Below are 19,479 nucleotides of genomic sequence, written 5' to 3' on the forward strand. Positions count from 1 at the left end.
TAATGTAACGCACAGGCTGCGATAACCTGCGAATCAGACTCCGGGTACCTCGTGCAGAAAGCATCTAATGTACAGATATAATTGATGCACAAAGGATGAATGCAAGAAAATACCAATAGTTCGAGGAAATATTTAAATAGGAAAAAATGGGACGTTTTGCTTCAATGTATTACTCCATGCCACTGCTCTCCAGGAAGACCTGATAACATTATGCGCTCTCTGGACAGCCTAGAGGTGGTGACTGCACCCCCACCCAAACCCTGGAGAAGACTTGTGACACAAATTACAAAGTCGCACGTCACTGGGTCAGCCTGCAACAAAAGCACCGGTCCTTTCGATGCAGCGTAATTTTTACTTATGAATTGGCACCAATGCTTGAACGTGGAGCACAAGTTACGTTATTTTTGTAGCTGGTCCCCCGCGCCCCCTTCTATTTTCACCCTTTCATGGAATTTGTTTCCTCATGGTCCCAGAGAGAAGATTCACATGTTGTCAAAGCTCCAGCCATTGGAGGTGGACTTTATTATTCAACCTGGTTTTTCAGGTTTGAGACGGGACTTTCTGTAATGACTTACCACTGCAGGTTATCACTTAAAATAGCTCACCTCGCATGTCGCATTGATATATGCAATGGTAAAAAGTTTGTTAAAGCAATGAAAAACTTTCAGCGACTGGTCTTAGCAAGAAAAACAAATACCGACTAAAAAATCCCAGCTGAACGGTCACATCAATTTTGTAAAGAAGGGAGCTTTCACTGAGATGTGCCTTGTGTAGTAGAAAGTCAGGAGAAGGAACCCAAGAGATTTGAAGGAAATTGAGGCACAAGTTAAATGACTCGCTTTAGTTACCCTACAATGCAAGATGTATCCACAGTTCAGGCAGCAGCTGGTTAACACTTCTTAACCGCATGAACGGTCTTCATGCGCTCAACTGGAGTAGGATTATCAGATTGCTCCATGTCACAAGGACACCAACTTGTGGGGGGTTCTATTTGCAAACTTTTATAATCTGGCACTTTAGCCCATCTCGTCCAATTGAAGTGTACTACAACGTTGAGAAAGAAAACTGAATGAAAGTCTAGAAAAGTACACAATGGGCAATGGTGCGCCTAGTGATGCGAGATATCTAGTAACTCTACATAGACGCAAAAACACATCTTAGTTGCTCACTAAACCAGGCATCCCTCGCGAGAGGGCCCAAGACAGTTTTTACATCACTTTACTAAAAGAGAAGCCCCCCCCCCCCCCAACTCAGATAGCAAATATCTGTACTCACAAACCACAAGAGTTGGGGGTAAATAAACCTGTGGCCTTCACGATGCAGCTTTACAATTACTGCTGCAGAATTAATTAGACTACTCCCCCCCCGCCCCCCACCACCACCCCTCAAAGAGCAGGTGACTTTAGGAGTTTCCTTACTTCAGTGTTAGGAAGGCAAAACAAAAAAGACAGTTTTCTTCCACCTTAATTAAGCCTTAACTTGGATTTACAGTGCAGAGTAAAATTTAAACATTTTTTTTATATACCCTATCACAGCTGAGACTTTGCAGAGAGTCTCTATGCGAGAACAGTTACCTTTGGTACAGGTACTGTAGTAGTCAACTGAATAAAGTGGCTATGTGTAAACACAGCGACTGCCTCAAAACACCACTGCATCCTCACAGCGTGCTTTACACTTTTCTGACCCACCCAACAATGGCACGCTGGTCAGCAGATGTGGGCTATGTTTCTAATTACAAATAGCACCCATTGTTAAGACTGATTAAAAATGGCAGCATAATGGATGCTGCCAGAAAAGTGCCCTTTGTAAAATGATAAAATAAAAAAAACTATAAAAATAAAAACCAAGTGCTAAACAGCATTTTAAAAAGTATTTCATCACTATCATAAAATACTGATGGAACCAGAAATATACGTTTTCAGGATTTCCTTTAATGGTTCTGCACAAATTAAGAATGTGCAGCTCTCCTTTTCCCCTATGACCATTTCCTCTGTTGCAAGGGAATAAAGTAACAGAAGAAATACATATATTGCAAACATTGTTTTCCCCTTCACGTAAAAAGAAAACACACAATTACCCGGCTGCCTTCCATTTGGAATACGCTAGAATACATCGAGTGGTTTAGTGAAACATAGATAAGTCCTGGAACATCATCACAAAAAACAAAGTTACTTATATATGTAAATATTAATGTTCCCAGTATATGCCTGAGCAAAAACACAGTGATTCCAGGTTCTGACCAGGTCTTTGTCTTACAAAAACTCCGGAGGTAGAATGCATGAGCCTCCAATGGTTGGGAAACCCAACGTTACCACAAGGGAGAAGGGGGACGCAAGCTGATTTGTCTTTGAGGCTTGACCTATAGGACACCACATTCAATAAGAGAAGACATTCACAGCAGCCCCTTCCTGCAGTACAAATATCACACAGGGTCAGTAAGGAAACAGTCCTGCCAGACTTTTCCTCAGTGAGGATACAACATTGCTCAGCGAAGACGCGACTCGAAGTTCTGAGGGAACTTATTTCATTGCTTGGGGGAACAATCATGTGGGATGAAAAATGTACTGGATTCTCAGATGGTTCCCCTATTAACAATCTGCCAGAGATCTAAAATGTGTTTAAATAATTCACTGAATGTTATCTCCAACATGTTGACAAGTGAATATTAAAACTGGCATATACGTTTCTTGTGCACCCAAGGAGGATGGTGGAGCAATACTTAGCACTCCACTTACTGCAGTATTGTGAGCCGATGGCTTGACCCCCACTGAACTTCCACTCTTTACAATTCAATGAATGCAGGTGCACATGGTGTGGAGATGGGACTCTGGGTCAGAGAGTTTTTAAACCATTCTGTGGTTTGTGTATTCCAGCACCAGAACTCTGGTACAAAAACAAAAAAAGATTGGTACGGAGAATGCAGCTTCAACGGGTTGGCAGGATGACCCGTACCAGATTGTACATGGCCTACTGATCGAACACAACTCCCCACCAAAGTCTCCTATTGTAAACCCTCTACTGACTCAATGTGGAGAGATCTTCCAATTGAGTAGCTGACCCCTTGTCCACCTTGCGTTTGGGAACTTCATCATTATTGCAAACAATCAGTATTCAGTACCTAAAAACCTCCTCCCGCCCCTAAAAATCCCAACTAAAGGATAAGGATTGGTAGGATAAAGGGGTTTCCCAGCTCTGAAGCACTCTAGGGAAGAACTTTCCACCAACAAAGATACGTCCCTCACAAAAGAACATTCTTTTAAGGTTTATTACATTTAACACTTCCTTTGTGAATGTAAGGGCAAGCTCTGTGGCAGGCTTCGGAGGCGCTCCTCAATGCCAGTACAATTTAAGCTGATTTTCCAACAAACAATGCTACCATATCTGTTTCCACGGACAGCAGAGAGCGATTTCATTAACTAAAGTCCTCCATTCTGAGTGACCTTTTGCCAATGGTGCAAATAACATCTAATTTATTTATTGTTCTGATTTACGGGTGAGATTGGGTTGTAATGATTGGTGATGGGCAACAGAGAATTGCAGTAGTCCCTGAAATCCAACGCCGCGTCATCCTTCATCTTAAAAAAAAAAACAGCTTAGCAGTCCTGACACAGGGGCCAGTGTCATTCCCCCACCCTTTTGCCAGTGATGCTTTTGCTTATTCCCACCCTCCCCTCACCACTCCTAGATTCTGGGAATATGACACATGGTTTGTGGTGACCATTTTGGAAGATGCCAACCTTTTTAAAATCGAGACTCATGGAGGTTATGGATATTTGTAGGAAAAATAAGCTTCGCGCAGATTCCTTTTAGTATTCCCCTTCTTTCAGAATTGCCAATGAAACAAGCAGCCTTTTAGTTCTCTCTGCAGCATGTGGCTTCCACCAGCGACCCTGCTCCCCCAAGCACAGTAGATGAAACATGTTTCCCCGCAGTATGGGGTTGACCCTTGACGCACACTGTAAGACTGCAATAAGTTAGGTGCAACAGTAGAAAACGCCCCATCGGATCACAATGGAAAAGTACTTCCTCCCGGGGGCGGACGCACCTAAAGTAATTGCTTTAAACGTACGCGAGGTTCCCTCTCCGTGAGTGGCTCCAGCAAGGCCTGTCCGGAAGTGCTGACCACCCTCGTCAGACAGTACACGACTTGTCCGTCGGAGATGCCGAGGGGCTGACAGAAGAGTTTGGGCCGCTGGTTTTGGGGAAGACGGGAGGCTTGGGCCTGGTGGCTGGAGGCCTGAGTGGGGCAGGCACCTTGCCTGACTTGCCGGGCCGGAAGGAGCAGGGGATCTCGCCCGCGGTGCTCGCGCTCCGCTGGAAGGGGGGCTCGGAGTCTTTGAGCAGCTGGGAGTGCAGGGGGCTACAGGGCTCAGAGCTGGGGGTAGAGGCTGCAGAGTTCTTTAGGGGCTCCAGTGTGTCCAAGACGACATCGGGGGCATGCTTGGCACTGCTGTGCCGCTCCAATTCCCTCAGCTCGTGCAAGGCAGAGTTCATCGTGGCTTCAATATCCTGAAAAGAAAAAGAAACAGGTTTCAGCCAAGGAAAGCAAAGGATTCCAATTAACTTCAGATCTAACCTGCGACATTTTGTTCCGAAATGAAAATGTCAAATACGCTTATGCAAATCACGTTTGGATTTCTCTATTACCTTCCATTTTCATGTAATAGTAGATGCAGTACGAATACTCCAAGAGCCGAAAGATGGGGAGTAAACGCACAAATATTGGAGGATACATTTTTTGGGACATTCATCTAAGCTTGAAATAAATCTGGTCCCTTTTTTAGCAACTTAGATGGTTAAAATGTCCCCTAGAAAACCCCGGTCTCGTAGAATGCAGCGCGTTGGAAGGTGGGCTGGACAGCAATGTCTATTAGTGCTAGACACGGTTAGGAGCCATTACCCCGGCTTTGCACTATGGTACCCTGGGTCTGAGGTGACATGAGGCAGCAGCAACACAAAGTAATCAGGAGCCTGAGACCTCTATTTCCAATCTGAAGCTTCCACTTACAGTGCTTTTGCTATCACGTCCGCTACCAACAGAATACGGTTTAAGAGCTAACCTTGGAACAAAGGGTGAAACCGATGATGGTATTGGTGGTGAAAGGGCGAGTGATGATGTCACTCCTGCTTCCTTCACTTACGATGGGGCTGGACATCCGGTCATATAGTGACACTGTATGATGAAAGGTATACACCAAACAAAAAACAATATCTCCTTGCATTTGTTATACGCAAGGGAAAGCCTTAATGAGATACTTTCACATCAGACAACATGCCTTGTTGAAAATGGATTTTTGGTAAAAGTTTAATTTTCCTCCAAGCATGATTACATAAAAAAGGGGTAAGCAAGTTGGGCGGGAAAAGAGATTAAGATGGGAAATCAGCCACTAATAAAAATCAAAACGACTTGAGATCTCTTTTGTGTCAAAGATTTTCTTAAATCAAGTTCACCAGTTGCATGCTTGATACGCCAGCTGGCAGCTCACTGCCTTCAGCTACCACTCGCCCAACACATCCGCTCAGCCGTCTTATAAAAACCTTCTCTACATCAGAGATACATGTATTTTGCGATTAGGATTTCAGCTGACAGAATGTGTTCTCCAGTAGACGCGGATCTTCTTGCTTGAAACAGCCGCACATCTCAGGCATCTATCTACCTTGCACCTAGGGAGTCTGAGCCATTTTACTAAAGGTAACCGAGAGTTGTGTTTTAGACCCGGGGCCTGATTTCACAAACTAACCGGAGAAATATTTCTAATAGATTGCTAATGCTTAATGTCCCACACACAGCAGCACAGCCCAGTCCCTGGCAGCCGACATCAGTTGAGGAGCCCCCGCAGTGCTAGGGAGCGCTTACAAGAATGGATATACTTTTCAGTTCCTGTTCTGCAGACAATCGTCAGTTGTAGAAAATCATCTCCCCCCCTTCCCCCCCCCCCCCCTTCTAAAAATATAGCCACGGTGCACAACCTCGCAGCCACCTCTGCACAGGAGACCTGCTGTTAAAACAAGTGATCCGCACTGGGGAGCTTGTGAAAACTGAACCAGGAATCCTGATGAGTGAGTTATTTATTTTTTATTTTCAGAGTTTTATATAGCGCGAACAGGATCTTTGCAGATATCAGAGCGCTTTACATAGAAGAGTACATGAGGGAACAAAGTCAAATAGGTAGGTCGATAGTTCACAGAGTACAGAAGGGAACATGAGGGAACAAAGTCAAATACGTAAATCAGTAGATCATACAATACAAATAATACAATTGGGTGGCTGCAAAGCAGTCAAGTGGGTGATAAGACAGCTCGTACAAATAGATAAGTGGTCAAGCAAGTAATAAAGATCATCGCAGGGTGTTGATAGGGTTCGAGATAGTAGTACAGGTGAATTTAGCCATGAGGATAGCTTTTACTTCTTTTTTGAAGAGTGTAGTGGAAGAGAGAAGCCTGGTTTCGGGAGGGAGTGAGTTCCAAATCCTAGGCGCCATTCCTGAGAAAGAGCGCTTGTATGTTTTCTCCTTCCGGAATCTTCGAGGTTTCAGCAGAAGATTGTTTGCGCCTCTCGTGTTTCTGGTTCCCCCAGAGATTGTCAATTTCTGAGCAAGGTAGCCGGGTGAGTTTAGGTGTACAGCCTTGTGTGTCATGCAGGCTATTTTCAAATGTATTCTGGCTTCAAACGGCAACCAATTCAGGGATTTCAAGTCAGGGGTGATGTGGGAGTGCTTTTTTGACCCCGTGATAAGTCTCGCTGCAGCATTTAGAGATGCTTTTAGTGGTGCGGTTGTAGTTAGTGGGAGTCCGCAGAGGGAGGTGATGCCGTATTCAATTCGTGGGATGACTAGTGCTTGCACCGCTGTTTGGAAGTCTTTGGCTGGGAGGTAGGGTTTAAGTTTCCTCAGAGTATTGATCTGGAAGTTCGCTCCCTTTGTAGCTTTGCTGACATGTTGCTGCATGTTGAGATTGGTGTCGAGTGTTATGCCTAAAGATTTTGCTGATTCCACGATGGTGGGTTGGACATTGAGTGCGGTTAGGAGTTTAAGCCAATGTTGAGTGGTGGTTATCTTCGCTGGAGGTGCGATCAGAAGGAACTCTGTTTTCAGGGCATTGAGTTTGAGGTGATTGTCGGCAAGCCAGGATTGGGTGCATCTGATCGTTGAGTTCAGGAGCAGGATGTCATTGGGAGATTGCAGTTTGAGGTAGAGTTGGGTGTCATCGGCATACATGTGAAAGTGTACATTGGATTCTTGTAGCAGAGTGGTGAGCGGTTCCATGACTAGGTTGAACAAAGTTGGGGATAGAGAAGATCCTTGGGGGACGCCTAGCGTTACAGGTACTGGCGTGGACATCAGGTTGTTGCTCTTGAATTTCTGCGTCCTGTTGCGGAGAAAGGAAGTGAACCATTTGAGGACAGTTCCAGATAAGCCCATTCTTTTGTTTAGTAGTTCTATTAGATTCTCATGTTTAACGGTGTCGAATGCGGAGGAGAGATCGAGAAGGATGAGGAGGCAAGTGTCATTTTGGTCTAGCATTTGAAGTGCGTCGTCAATTATGTGAGTCATAGCCGTTTCTGTGCTGTGTCCTGCTCGGAAACCTGATTGGTGAGGGTTGAGGAGATCGAATTGCTCAATGTGTTTAGTCAATTGTAGTTGTGCACATTTTTCCAGCAGTTTGGCGAGAGTGGGGATATTGGTGATGGGACGGTAGTTGTTGAGATCCGCGGGGTCGGCTGTTGGTTTCTTTAGTAGAGGTGTGACCTGACCAACTTTGAGGGAGTCAGGTATGCTTCCTTGTTGGAGAGAGCTGTTGATGATTTTAGTCCAGAGAGGGAGAATCAGTGGGGTAAAGTCTTTTACTGCGAAGGCAGGGAGGGGGTCCGTGAGGTGATTGGAAGGTTTCAGGGTGCTAAGTAATTTGCCAATTTCTTCTTCCGAATATGTGTCAAAGGTTGACCATGTCGCATTGTTTTTTGGTTCAACGGGTGCTGGGCATTTGGGTTTGGAGTAGAGGCTTGCGTCAGTGAGGAGATCGCTTTTTATTTTGTCGGTTTTTTGGATAAAGAAAGCAGCGAAGTCTTCACATGAGGGTACCACACTCCCAGTGTTGAGTGGTTGTGGTAGCTCTTTGGATTGTGATTTGATTAGCTCAAACAGTTTTCTCGGGCGGTTCTTTGCTTGGTTAAGTTGGAGGCGGAAGAAGTCCGATTTTGAGCGTTTTATTTTCCTGAAGTAGGCGTTTCTCTTCTTCTTCAACTCTTTTAGGTGCATTGCAGAGGGGGCTGATCTCCAGGTCCGTTCTGCCATTCGCATGTCTCTTCTATCTTCGTTGAGACTCCCGTCGTACCATGGTTTGGAGATTTTAGTGGCGACTCTTTTTAGTTGCATAGGTGCAGCCTCATTGATTATCGAAGTCATAGTGTTGAGATAGTGGTCAGTCAAGGTTTGGACGTCCGAGGCGCCTGCAGGAGGGAGTAGGAGATTGCAGCTGTTAGGGGGCAGAGAGCCAGGGTTGAGCTTTTTCGTGTTTCTTTTCCAGACCTTGGGCTTGGAGAGCTGCACAGGGTTGACTTTGATTTTTTCGTTGATAAAGAATGTGATAATGTGATGATCTGACCAGTCACAAGGTTGGATGGATTCAAGTTGGATGGATTGCTCCTTGGAGATGATCAGGTCGATGGAGCCTTTCTCATGGGTCGGGCTGTTGCATATTTGGGTGAGGTTCAGGGCATCGAGGAAATTTTTAAGACTGTTTACCACTGCATCGCTGCTGTCATTCCAGCGGAGGTTGAAGTCACCAAGGTATATTTGGGTGAGCTGGCGACCGGAATTGGTTGAGATCATATCCATGATTTGTTGGGAGAAGGTGAGGTTGTCCCTGGGTGGGTGGTATATGCTGTGCAGAGTGCATATCGGTTTGCCCTCACTGTTGATGTTGAGGCAGATGTATTCACAGGATGTTGGGGATGGCAGGGATGTGGAATTGACTTTCTGAACAGAGAGGTTGTTCTTGTATATGCATGCGATTCCGCCACCTATTTGGCCTGTTCTGTCGAGCCTGATAATGTGGAAGTTGGGAGGAACCAGAATGTCCATTATGGGTGTCGAGGATTCAGTTAGCCACGTTTCAGTCAAGATGATTAGGTCAAGGCCCTGCGATAAGAGGAGTTCAGCAATGGCTGCTGAGTGTCTCGTCGCCGATCTGCAGTTGAGAAGCGCGCATTTGAGGCGGGGTGTGTAGAGGGTGTTAGATTGTTCTAGCGAGAGAGGGACTTCTCTAAGGTTAGTGGGGATGGAGGCTCTGCTGTTTAATGTGGGTGGTCTAAGGGGATTTGGGTGTATCGTGGGAATGTTGCGGTGTGGGGTGCTTGTGTGAGTTTGTGGGGCTGGATCATAGGAGCGTAGAAGGGTGAGTGTGTCGAGGTCAGAAGAAGAGTTGTGGGTGCGGCGAGGGCGGTTGTTGCGATTAAGAGCTGGGATTGATGTCAGCTTGGGGCATAGCTGAGTGCGAGAGTTGGCCTGAGAGGTGGGGGACACATTTGGCGGGGAGGTGTGGACGTGTGAGGCGTTGCAGGGGCGATGCTGAGGACTACGGGAATTGCTGCGCCTATGAGCAGGGTTTGAAGCCTGGTGTGGGGCGTGGTGAGGGTGGGGGACCGCCGGGGGGGAGGGAGGCAGGCTGGGATGGGGGGTGGAGGTGGCTGGGTGGTGTGTAGGACATGTGGAGAGTCGTTCTTTGATGTCCTGGATGTCTTCTTTGATCTGAGTGAGGGTGGCCATGATGAGTTCCATCGTAGGGTAGGTGGTGGGGGTGGGGGTGGCAGTCAGGGGTGATTGGCTGGCCAGGGAGCTCGCGTGCAGGCGAGGGGGAGGGCTGGTGTTCAAGCAGGTCTGCGTTGTGTTGGAGCGTGGGATAGGGTTAGGGAGGTGAGAGGTTCTGGACTGTTGGGGGATAGGGAGGAAATTGATGTTATGGGTGGGGGCATTGGCGGTAGGCGTGGGGGACAACGTGTAGGCTGGGAGACTGGTAGCTGTGTTGGAAGGAGGATAGTAGGGGCTGAGAGTAGGAGGGGGGGTGGGAGTGGAGATGATCCTGTTAAGGGGAAGGGGCGTTAAATTAAGAGAGGGAGTACGTTCTGCGCAGTAGATTGGTGGGTAGTGAGGACTGAGAATGGGGGGGGATAAAAGGGGGGAATTGTCAGAATGCGTGTGATTCTGGTGCTGGACTAAGTTGGGAGTGTTAAGTGTGGGGATTGTGCTGTCAGCGCCGAGCGGGGTGTAAATGCCCGCTGTAGGTGTGGAAGGTGTGTTGAGGGTATGTGTGGAGGTCCGGACGTTAGTGGAACGGGCGGCGTATGAGGGGGAGCGATCTATGTCTGAGATGGGGTGCTGAGTTGGGATAGTGAGGTTGTGGGTGGGGGATGGGAGGTCAGGGGTGGTAGGTGTGTCCCTGATTGAAAAGTATGCAGCTGAGAGGTCATGGTTGGTAGAATTGGGGTAGATATGCGTGTTTGTCCGTGACTTGGAGAGGTGTTCTTTGAAGGTGGGGAACATGTTGTCTAGCAGTTCCAGGTTCTTGTCTGTGGATTGTAATAGGACAATCCCGGTATTGTAAATAGTGATGGTGGCTCTGCCTGGAAAGACCCGGGACGGGGAGATGGAGAGAGTTTGGCTGTGTGCGGATTTTCTCGTCGAGGAGACGGTGAGTAGGGTGAAGAACGCTTTTCTCCATTGAGCTCTGCGTGTGGTGTGGAAGATGATATCGGTGTTCAGGGATCCATTAACCGGTGAGAAGTAGGTGTCAGCGAAGGGCTTTTCCGAGTGTGACCTAAGGAAGTTGTGTTTAAAGCGTTTGGCGGCTTTTTTGGTGAGTGATGGTGGATAAATGATTTTGTATGTATGTTTGCCGATGGGGTCCATGTTGCGTTGCAGGATTAGGTGGGTATGGGAGGATGCAGTAGTGGACTATAATAGTACCAAAGTGCAGAAAGACAAGCTTGCAGAAACGGGTGCAAACAGTTGGAAACACAATGATAAGTCACAGCAAGCAAGATGTTATAAAAAGTGACACTAGTACTCAGCCAGCCTTTCCAGGCTATGAGAGTGAGCAGTAGGGCAAATACATACGGTAATTAGTAAGGTACAAGGTGTAATAATAGGCATAATACTGATAAAAAATAAGGGTGGGGTACAATGGGTGAGTGCACTATACTATAGTTGATAATATTGATATTGGAAAGGATCCAGATACACAATTTACAAAACTCAAAATTCAAAAATCGAGGGTGCCACTGGTTGTCTGTTCAACTGGTGTGAGGTAGAAATCTGTGCATTTACAAATGTTCAGAATACAAGTGAAAGTGGTACTCGTGAGGGCTCCAATATACGAGGTAATAGTCTGTGCGTACAGGTGTTCAAAATACCGATATAGGTGTAGTACTGCAATGATGTGTAAACTCTCTTGCCTATGTAAGGTAGTAATCTGAGTAATACAGATGTTTAGAGTAGAGCTAGAGCGTACTAATGCAGTGATGGCAAACACACTTTCCTGTATGAGGTAGCAATCTGTGTAGTACATACATTCAGATAAGGCTAAAAGGGCAATATTGCACAATATAGTAATAGGTAGGCATTCTTTCATATATGAGGTAGTAATCAGGTCTAAACAAGTAATAAAACTATAGTGAGTATAATAATATATAGACATAGGCCGGCATTCTGTTATACTAGTCTACAATACTATAGTCCCATAGAGGCTGGAGACTAGACTAAGATGGCCGCCAAATAGTTCAGATCAGGCAAGTAGTCCTTTGTTTGTTGCTAAGCAGGTTGGGAGTAAGAGAGAATAGTCCTCTTTTTGCTGCTATTGCTCTGAGCACCGGGGAAGAGATTCCACTTCCTGTTCAAGCAACCAGAGCTCAAGTCTGGCTGGGAGTCTTATCTCTATGTGGGGGAGTTGAGCTGCAGGGGCGCGTGGAAGATAGAAGGTATGGGGGGATTTATTGTTACAGTTTTATGGCCCCCGCCATTTTGTACAAAGGGATAGAGTTTTTCAGTGAGTTAGGCATTTTCAAAAAGAGAGTCGGTGGGAGGGAAAAGTAAATACCTGAGTTTTGTGATTCAGTCCCTCTTACCAGCAGAGTTAAATAGAAGCATTACAGAAATCCATAGTTGACTTCCTTCCCCTTCGTGGGTGTAAGTGACTGGTTAAACAATGCATCCCAGCCGTATACCGATGTCACGGGGGGCAGACTTCGGTGTTCCGCCGCCCCAACTGGTCCTAATTTGCTCCTTGTGATTGTGAGCTGTGTTAGCTCTCACGGCTCCGCTTCGTGATCTAGTGACCCCCGTCGTGTGAGCCATCACCTGTGGTCAACGTCCCTCCCTGCTCTCCCGACCGCTCGTGCTCCTCTGCTGCGGTGTGCGGGGGGGGGGGGGGGGGGGGGGGGTCGCCGTGACCCGGTGCTGCCTTTTCTGCCGTCAGGCCCGACCATCGACCGTGTCCGGTGCTTCTCCAGCCTTCGCCCTGGTGTCCGCTGCCCCGCTCTCATTCCTCTACTGTGGCGGTGGTGCAAGGGGTGGGGGGGCTCCGTTGTCTTGATCCGATGTTGTTGTTGTTGTTGCCTCAGCCCCCTTCGGTCCTGGGGTGTCCGCTGAGGTGTATCCCTGGTTCCCGATCACCGCTTCAGTTCGGGGGTGGGAGGAGACACTCCGGTGTGCGTTCTGTTCCTGGCTGTGTCGTGGGGTCCGATGCTCCGCTTTGTTCCTGGTGCCCTCTGCCCCGCTGTGATTCCTCTGCTGCGGCGGTGTTGCAAAGGGGGTGGGGGGGCTCCGTTGTCGGCTGGCTCCTCGCTGCTCTCGGTGATCTCCTGTCGATGACGGTGCAAGTGCACCGAGCGGCGTCCTCAGCAGCAGACAGGGGGATGTTCCGAGGTTGTTGTTGTTGCCTCAGCCCTCTTCGGTCCTGGGGTGTCCGCTGAGGTGTCTCCCTGGCTCCCGATCTCCGTGTCTGCCTTCCGTTCGGAGTAGGGAGGGGACACTCCGGTGTGCGTTCTGTTCTGTCCCCGGCTGTGGAGGAAATCGGGTGTCTCTTGCGACCGACCCGAGCCTCACTCCGCCTTGTTGTTGTTTCGCTATCACAGCACGTTCCTCCACGGACGTTGTGAAGCTGGCGGGTCGCGGCGGTGTCCAGAACAAGATTCCTGTTCCTGGGGAGGTCGGTGGCTGCTGCTAACAGGGATATACCCACTTAAGGGATCCCAAGCACGGGGAGCTCCTTCGAGGAGCTCCTACCAGGCGGCCATCTTGGTCCAAAGTTAGATGGACAGGAGCAACTGAGAAATATCAGTTCCACAATTTCACATCGCCCTGTTCTCAAGAAAACAGTATAGTACTAAGTTGCTGTATAGATCTGTGTATGTGACCCTCGATGTAATGGAACGAAAGGATGGGCTTAATGTGCATGTACAGAGCTGCGCCCAAGTTCTGGAAAGCGCAGGCGATGAGTTCAGAACGGAGGTGCCCTGGCAGAGCTTATACTGGAATAATAAGGACTCATGATAGGAGGAAACGATGCCTGTATGTGTGTCTTAGTGTTCAAACAGCAGGATGTGGTGCAGTCGCGGTTCAGGGTCGGTATGCACCTGCCTAGGGTGCCATCAACCAGGGCACCAGTTTGTGCCCAAAAGCAACACATTTGGCCCCACTACCAGTTAGTTTAGTGCATCATAAATCCAGGCACCATTCCTGGTTTCAATAGAGGTCTTTGCACCACCACTTGAGTGGCTGGGACACAGCAGATCGGTACAAAAGGGGGTGGTGATGGACGGAGCATCTGAACCAATCAAAAACTCACACCCAGTCAACACATCTGGGTTTAATCCATCACCGTTCTTTAGCCCAATCTGCCACCCCATTTCAGACATGGCTATATGCAAATCAGTCTGACCCTGTGCCTCATGGGAACAGTCCAGCCCGAACTGCCCAGCCATGCCTTCCCTGGACCGGAAACAAGCTTCCTAGGATGGATTAAACCCAGATTGTGCAACATTCTGTCCATCATCTTGTGTGTTTTGCGGGACACAGCAGATGGCATTGGAGGGACTTTAGTATAAATGTTTTTGGGTCTATAAGGTTTGTGAACTCAGTCGCAGGTACTGTACTGTACCATGCCTTTTTACCTATTCCCGTTTAAGAGGTCTCCTACTTCGAAGATGTTTCAAGTTTACATGGTGCTTTATGAGTGAAAGAAAATCAAGATGCCAATTCTAAGACTTGCCCTGGCCCAGAAGCACCCTCTCTCTCTGTGCTTTTCATCTTCCTTGGAAGATAACTAAGTTAATGAGTGACTATAAGGTGGGTAGCAATAATAGTTCCCTAAACCCTGCTACATGTGCGACCAACATGGATTCTTTCAATGTTTGAGACCCTCATTTTTAGGGAGTGCGAAAAAAAAAAGGCACTCTGATGTGCCAGTCTGGGGAAATGTTTGCAAATCCTGCTCTACATTTCCTAAAATGCTGCTGTCAGAACTTTCATACCCGGTAGTCTCGGTCTGGGGCTGGGTACTGTGTCCAGCTCACAACACTGCCAAATGGATCACTAGCTCAGTAGGTTGTATGACGCAACAACACATGGAAATATTTTGCATGCCTTTACAGGGCACATTTTACTGGACATTTTTGTGGAATGCTCATGCTTTTACAACGCATGCCATTACCATGCATTATATACAAGTATATAATAAATATATTACAAAAATGCCCCACCCACAAACCTAACTGAAATGCGTGGTAAAGGCATGCGTTGTAAAGGCATACACGTGGTAAAAACCTAATTGTAAAGGTGGTTTTCCGCCCAGTACTGAACACACTTTTGCAATCTCATCTTGCCCTGCAAAGTATGTGTGCTGGCACCCAGATACGTTGAACCTCTGATTGACAGGTGAAGGGCTGCCTTGAGAGGCAGAAGCATCTCTAATATGAGGAGCGGGCCAAAATCCCAGGTTGCTTCCTGTTCCAGCCAGCGACTAGGGACATTGCCTGAGCAGGAAACCTGCGACAGTCGAAGTAGATGTGCCAGGGCACAGGGGACAACTTCAAATACTACACAACACAAGTGAAGGTGAGCAGTCCTTAGCAGGCTCGTTCTCCCCCAGCACCACAGTCAGGAACATTGTGCTCCCCTCAGAGGAGCTCTCTAGCCTCTGCTACACACTCAACCTTCACCACCAGCTGCTGTTCCAGGGCGACAGTATCCCGGGGCTGGCAACTCTTGGTAGCCTGTGAGGGTTGTCTGGTGTTGCTTACAATATCCCTGGTTCCTGACAGACTAATGGCTCCCCATCACCTGTTCCTTTGCTCCTTGACATTTTAATGACTGTGCAATATCAGACTTTCAAGTTTCTCCATTAGTCCTTCAATCAATAAATCAATCAATCAAGCAAGGGTTTATAAAGCGTGCGACTCACCCGTGAGGGTTTCAAGGCGTGGGTTGGGGGCGGGGGGTGGATGCAGATCTAAATCAGGTCGGCGGAGCGGAGGTTCCTTTTGGGTACGTGGAAGGAGATTCTTTTGTTGAAGTATTTGGAGGGATTTATAGGCATGGGTATGTAGCTTGAAGGCTACTCTCTTCTCGACGGGGAGCCAGTGGAGGTCTCATAGGTGGTAGGTCATGTGCTTGTGTCATGGGGTTCCGAGGACGAGTCTGGCTGTGGTGTTCTGGATGGTTTGGAGTTTGTGTAGCAGGGTCTTGCTTATTCCGGTGTGGAGTGTGTTACCGTAGTCCTGTCTGCTGGTTAGGAGTGCATTGGTGACAATCTTTCTGCTTTCGGGGGTGATCCACTTGAAGGTCTTGTGGAGGATGTTGAAGCAGGTGGAGGTGACAGCGCTGATCTGGTGGGTCAGGGTGAAGGAGGAGTCTAGAATGATGCCGAGGTTCCAGGCATGGTCCGTCAGGGTGGGTGGGTTTCCGAATGCAGGGGGCCACCAGGAGCTGTCACACACAGTGTGGGAGGGTTCAAGGACGAGGACCTATGTCTTCTCAGAGTTCAGCTTTAGGCAGCTGTCGCTCATCCAGGCTACAACATCTTTCATTCCCACTTGGAAGCCGAGTCTGGTGTCTTCGGGGTTCTTCGTGAGAGAGTCTGAGTGCTGAGGTTCAGTCAAAGAGCCAAGGTCTCGAGATCCTTCCTGAATTGGTTCAGCGACGGAGAATGTCTGAGGTGGAGGGGCAGGGTGTTCCAGGTCTTGGCAGTGAGGTAGGAGAAGGATCTTCCTCCGGTTCTAGTCTTGTGGATCTGAGGGATGGTGGCAAGAGCCAACTGGGCGGAGCAGAGGTGTCTGGTGGGTATGTGGAATGAGAAGCGGTGGTTCAGGTAAGCTGTTCCTGCATTATGGAGGACTTTGTAGGCATGTGTGAGGAGCTTGAAAGTGATTCTTTTGTTGACTGGGAGCCAGTGGAGTTTTGGAGGTGTTTGGTGATATGGCTGCGGCGGGGGATATCTAGCACCAGTCTGGCTGCAGCATTACTTGCAGTCCCCAATTTCTTAAGACGTCATGACCGCTGATCTAGTTCAACTATGACTCTTAATATAAGATATTACAAGATAAGGAGAAAAAACGACCTTGCTTCACACTTTGACTTTCCTAGTTGCAGCTCTAAGTGGGGTTTTTGTCAGTGCTTACAACCAGAAGTCTAAGCCTGCTGAGAAGTTAATGGTGCACCACTCAACAACAAACGCCCCTAGCATTACATCCTAATGGGTACCATTACATTTTTGTATTTCAACCCTAACTCCTAGACATTTTAAAACTTGAACCAATCTCTCATTACAGCAGCCAAGGAGCACAGCACAGCACCGCAAGCAGCAAAATTAGTCCCTGGAATGAGAGAAGAACCACTGGCAACACTGAGACCCAATGCCTGCCCGACAGGATCCCAGTCCAGTGAAAGCAGCGGCTCCTGCATGTGAAGTCCAGAATCACTGACATGGATGTACGTGGGCCACTGCACTCAGCAAGCAGGTGGTACTGAGTGTCTACGTTGAGGTGCATAAGCGGAGCTGTGGTTGAATACTGCTACTAAAGACAAAGAGGAGAAGCTGTGTTCAAGTTAGTACTTAAGTTCAGTACAGAATGCATAGAACTCTACACTCTATCCTAATTACACAACTTTTCAGATTAAATGCTGTTCTTGTGACCTTTATTTTCTCCAAGGCTCGGTTTCAGTGACTATTGCCTGAAGCTTGCCGGCGAGTGAGTCTGGGAGGAAAGGGGGAGAAGACTGTAACAGTACACTGCTCAAGCCTCCTTCACTGGTCCCAGAGGATGGAGCTGGCTCAGGCAACTTTTAGCAGAAACACTATAACCACTATAAGCTCAAACAGACTGTGCTAAATAATGCATCACTACTAAATCCTGTTGGGAGAACAATATGCCTGTGTCTGTCCAGGTCTGAATCTGGCACAAAGGTAGCCAGGATCAAAGACACTCAGCAGCTGAAAGATGAGCAGCCTTTCCAAGCAGATTTACCCATTGCTGTCTGCTGGCAGTCAGTGTGTAAGATGAGACTAGGATCAGAAAGTGGGAACTGAAAGGGCTGTTTGTGGCTTCAGGACAGCACAAGAAGGGCTCGTTAGTGCTGTATAACTGAAAGCAGGCTGAGTGAAGGAGCTGTACTTAGATATGGAGTGCTGCATGGAGGACTCATAGGCATAAGGGACTGTATAATGAGTGAACATAGCTGCAGGACGGCACTAACCGATCTCTCTAGAGATGTAGAAGGGTGTAGGTACAAGGAGGGGTGCAGGAAGATCTGCATAAAAATATAGCTAGTATCGCTGACTAGCGTTAAGGAACTGTATAATGGTGTAGGGAATGCAGGGCAGTGTTAGCAGATCTGGTTTTATTAGCAGGGGTTACAAATCTGCAAAGAACATGAATTTGAATTTTGTTTTAGAATAAGAATCTTCATAAGTATTCCTATTCAGGTTCAAGTGAGGAACTTTTTGTCTTGTACTAACTTTTCAATAAGGTATGAGGCCCGTACTCAATTTTCAAACCAACTATTTCAATAATCACGCTTGTGTCAGGAGTTTGCCTGGTTTGATCTTTATCTTTTTTCTTTGGGATTTTATATCACATTTTCACATATACACGGGACATTTACATACTGCACAGTGCCACTACAAAATAATTAGTGTATAACAACGTTTAAGACAATGTGTGACACTGTAACTTACACATATAATATCTTTACACAGGCTGACATAGTTCTACAGTTCATATATACAACATATATTTACAGGATCTTTACACCTCAAGGCTTTTGAGGATGAATTCTATGTGTGACCAGTCTTCTATTGGTGTGACTTGTGTCCTTCTAATGTTTGTTGTTGGGACCTAATTCCCTTAGGTCCTCTCTTTTTTACATATTGATACTATTCTATGTCCCTTGGGAGGTCAGAGCTTTTGTTGTTAAGCTAGCTAAGCTTCCTATGTTGCACTTTCCTTGTGGTGTCTCCTGTGCACCAATATTAGCTGTGCGTGCTAGCTCTTGGCCTCTTTTTAGGATACACAGACGCGTTTCGACCTTCTGGGGTAGACCTGGGTTGTAGTTGTGTGGAAGGTCTACTTCAGGGCAAACATTCTTGTGGGACATGTATTCCTGCTTATGTAGGGTTAGGATCCTTAAGGTGTGTTCTTTTCTTTGCATGGAATGCTGACTTCCATGACCGGCGCTGTAGGCTGTGCGCCTTTTCTTGCAACTTCTGTGACTTGGAGTTAATCCTAAGTACAACCGGTCTTGGCGCCTATCTTCTTTCTCCCATTCCTTGCTTGCGGTTTCAGACGGGCGGTCTTAACTAGGTTAACAACAAAGGCTCCGACCTCCCAAGGACCATAGATATTATATGTGTAAGTTACAGTGTCACACGTTGTCCTAAACATGGTTATACACTAATTATTTTGTATTGGCACATTGCAGTATGTAAATACCCATGTATATTTGAAAATGTTATATAAAATCCAAAAGAAAAAAGATAAAGATCAAATCGGGCAAACTCCTGGGACAAGAGTGCTTATTGATATCGTTGGTTTGAAAATGGAGTACTGGGCATCATACCTTATTGAAAAGTTAATACAAGACAAAAAGTTCATCACTTGAACCCGAATAGGAATACTTATGTAGATTCTTATTCTAAAAAAAAAAAAAAAAAAAAAAAAAAATCAAGGTCCGGGATACACTTTGCTCTAGATACTTTTATCAATCAACATCATGACACCCGAGTATCCCCATCTTAGAAACACCAAGCCCAAAGAGTTGTATTCATTTAATGCCAGGGTTGGGGGTCTCCTCGTGCTGTAGGTAGTATCCTACATGCAGCCTGGTGAGTGGGCCTTGGTTTTTGAAGAAAGGCCATTCTACAACTACCCTGTGAACGCCTTGGCAGTTTAACAGGGTGACCCTGTTGCCAAAGTGTGTTCTTATCAGC

General features: G+C 47.0%; 1 protein-coding gene across 2 annotated transcripts in view; it reads right to left on the reverse strand.

The window, feature by feature from the left end:
• Positions 1–1,911: 1,911 nt before the first annotated feature.
• The window catches only part of SRGAP2 (SLIT-ROBO Rho GTPase activating protein 2), a 539,260-nt gene continuing 521,692 nt past the window's right edge, over positions 1,912–19,479 (reverse strand). For both annotated transcript variants that reach the window (XM_086923416.1, XM_086923417.1), the window contains one exon: positions 1,912–4,509. In XM_086923416.1, the coding sequence (XP_086779542.1) occupies positions 4,132–4,509 (378 nt within the window). In that variant the 3' untranslated portion in view covers positions 1,912–4,131. The remainder of the gene's footprint in view (positions 4,510–19,479) is intronic.

Source organism: Lissotriton vulgaris, chromosome 5, assembly GCF_964263255.1.
Source record: "Lissotriton vulgaris chromosome 5, aLisVul1.2, whole genome shotgun sequence".
Lineage (NCBI taxonomy): Eukaryota > Metazoa > Chordata > Amphibia > Caudata > Salamandridae > Lissotriton > Lissotriton vulgaris.